A 1765-nucleotide genomic window follows, 5' to 3' on the forward strand; every position below is an offset into this window, starting at 1 on the left:
GTATTGCCTCATTCGTGGTTTGCACTAATTCAGGTCCTAACAATTTTCTCTCCCCTACCTCATCCCAACACATAGGAGACCTGCAACTCTTCCAGAAGTTAGACGTGAAACGAGGGTCTCTGTCCGACACGATGGACACGGGCACTCCATGCAATCTCACCACCTCCTTCATGTATATCTATGCCCACTTATTCACTGAAAAGGTGGACTTCCCAGGTATGAAATGTGCTAACTTCGTAAGTCTGTCTACCACAACTCATATCACAGTGAAACCTTTGACTGTCCGAAGCAACCCCACGATGAAGTCCATAGACACATGCTCCCAATTCTATTTTGGTACACTCAATGGCTGTAACAAGCCTGTTGGTTTCTGCCTCGGGGCTTTCACCTGCTGGCACACCAAGCACTTACTGACAAACTCTGCAACCTCTCTTTTCATATCATTCCACCAGTGGTAACGTTTCAGGTCCCGATACATCTTGGTCCTGCCAGGGTGAATAAAAAATAAGGAACTATGAGCCTCTGACAACAACTCATCTTTAATATCACTAACTGCTGGTACGCACAAACAACCTTGATAAAGGAGACCACCTTCCGTTGAAACTGAGAATTCGCCATCCTGGCCTGACTCCACCCTACGAACTCTCTCTTCCAGATAAGGGTCGTCTCACTGCGGATCATTAATCTTATGCCTTAGACTCGGTCGCACCAATAACTGTGCTAACTGTGCCGTGACCTTTCCCACAGCCACTGCAATCTCTGCCCTCTCCAGTTCCTTACACAAGTGAGTCTATCTAGTAATGATGGCTGTTGAATTGTACACCTTTCTGCTTAGAGCATCTGCCACTACATTTGCTTTTCCTGGGTGGTACAAACTTTCACAGTCATAATCCTTCACCAGCTCCAACCATCTTCTTTGCCTCATGTTTAACTCTTTCTGAGTGAAAAAAGTACTTCAAACTCTTGTGGTCGGTGAAGATCTATATCTTCTCTCCATATAAGTAATGTCTCCAGATCTTGAGAGCAAAAACCACTGTTGCTAACTCCAAGTCGTGCGTGGGATAATTCTATTTATGCTTCTTTAGCTGACGTGAAGTGTAAGCAACTAATCTGCCCTGCTGCATCAATACGCATCCCAACCCCTTCTTGGACGCATCAGTGTAAATGACAAAACCACCTGATCCATTCGGTACTGTAAGAACTGGGGCTGAAACTAACCTCTGCTTGAGGTCCTGGAAACTATTTTCACAAGCCTTATTCCAAACAAATGTTACTCCCTTCCGGGTCAACTTAGTCAATGGGGCGGCTATGCGAGAGAAGTCCTTTACAAATCGTCTATAGTAGCCTGTTAACCCCAAGAAATTGCGCACCTCACTGACTGTGGTTAGACGAGCACAACTCGTAACTGCCTCAACCTTTGCAGGATCCACAGAGACACCTTCCTTCGATACTACATGCCCTAGGAAGGACACCTACTTCAAACAAAATTCACATTTAGAAAACTTGGCATACAACTTATTGGCTCTCAACGTCTCTAAAATTTTTCGCAGATGTTTCTCATGCTCGGCCTCTATCTTGGAATAAATCAAGATGTCATCAATAAAAACAATCACAAAGATGTTGAGGAATTCCTTGAACACCCTATTCATCAAATCCATGAGTACTGCTGGTGCATTCGTTAGACCGAACGACATCACTATAAACTCATAATGTCCATACCTCGAACGGAAAGCTGTTTTGAGTATGTCATTGTCCTTTATTCTCA

The 1765-nt window shown here is 44.2% G+C and overlaps 1 protein-coding gene across 1 annotated transcript in view; it reads right to left on the reverse strand.

The window, feature by feature from the left end:
- Positions 1–1067: 1067 nt before the first annotated feature.
- The window catches only part of LOC120078271 (uncharacterized mitochondrial protein AtMg00860-like), a 2332-nt gene continuing 1634 nt past the window's right edge, over positions 1068–1765 (reverse strand). Inside the window, exon 2 of the mRNA XM_039032495.1 lies at positions 1068–1472. Coding sequence (XP_038888423.1) covers positions 1068–1472 — 405 coding nt within the window. The remainder of the gene's footprint in view (positions 1473–1765) is intronic.

The sequence above is a fragment of the Benincasa hispida genome, chromosome 1 (assembly GCF_009727055.1).
Source record: "Benincasa hispida cultivar B227 chromosome 1, ASM972705v1, whole genome shotgun sequence".
Classification (NCBI taxonomy): Eukaryota; Viridiplantae; Streptophyta; class Magnoliopsida; order Cucurbitales; family Cucurbitaceae; genus Benincasa; species Benincasa hispida.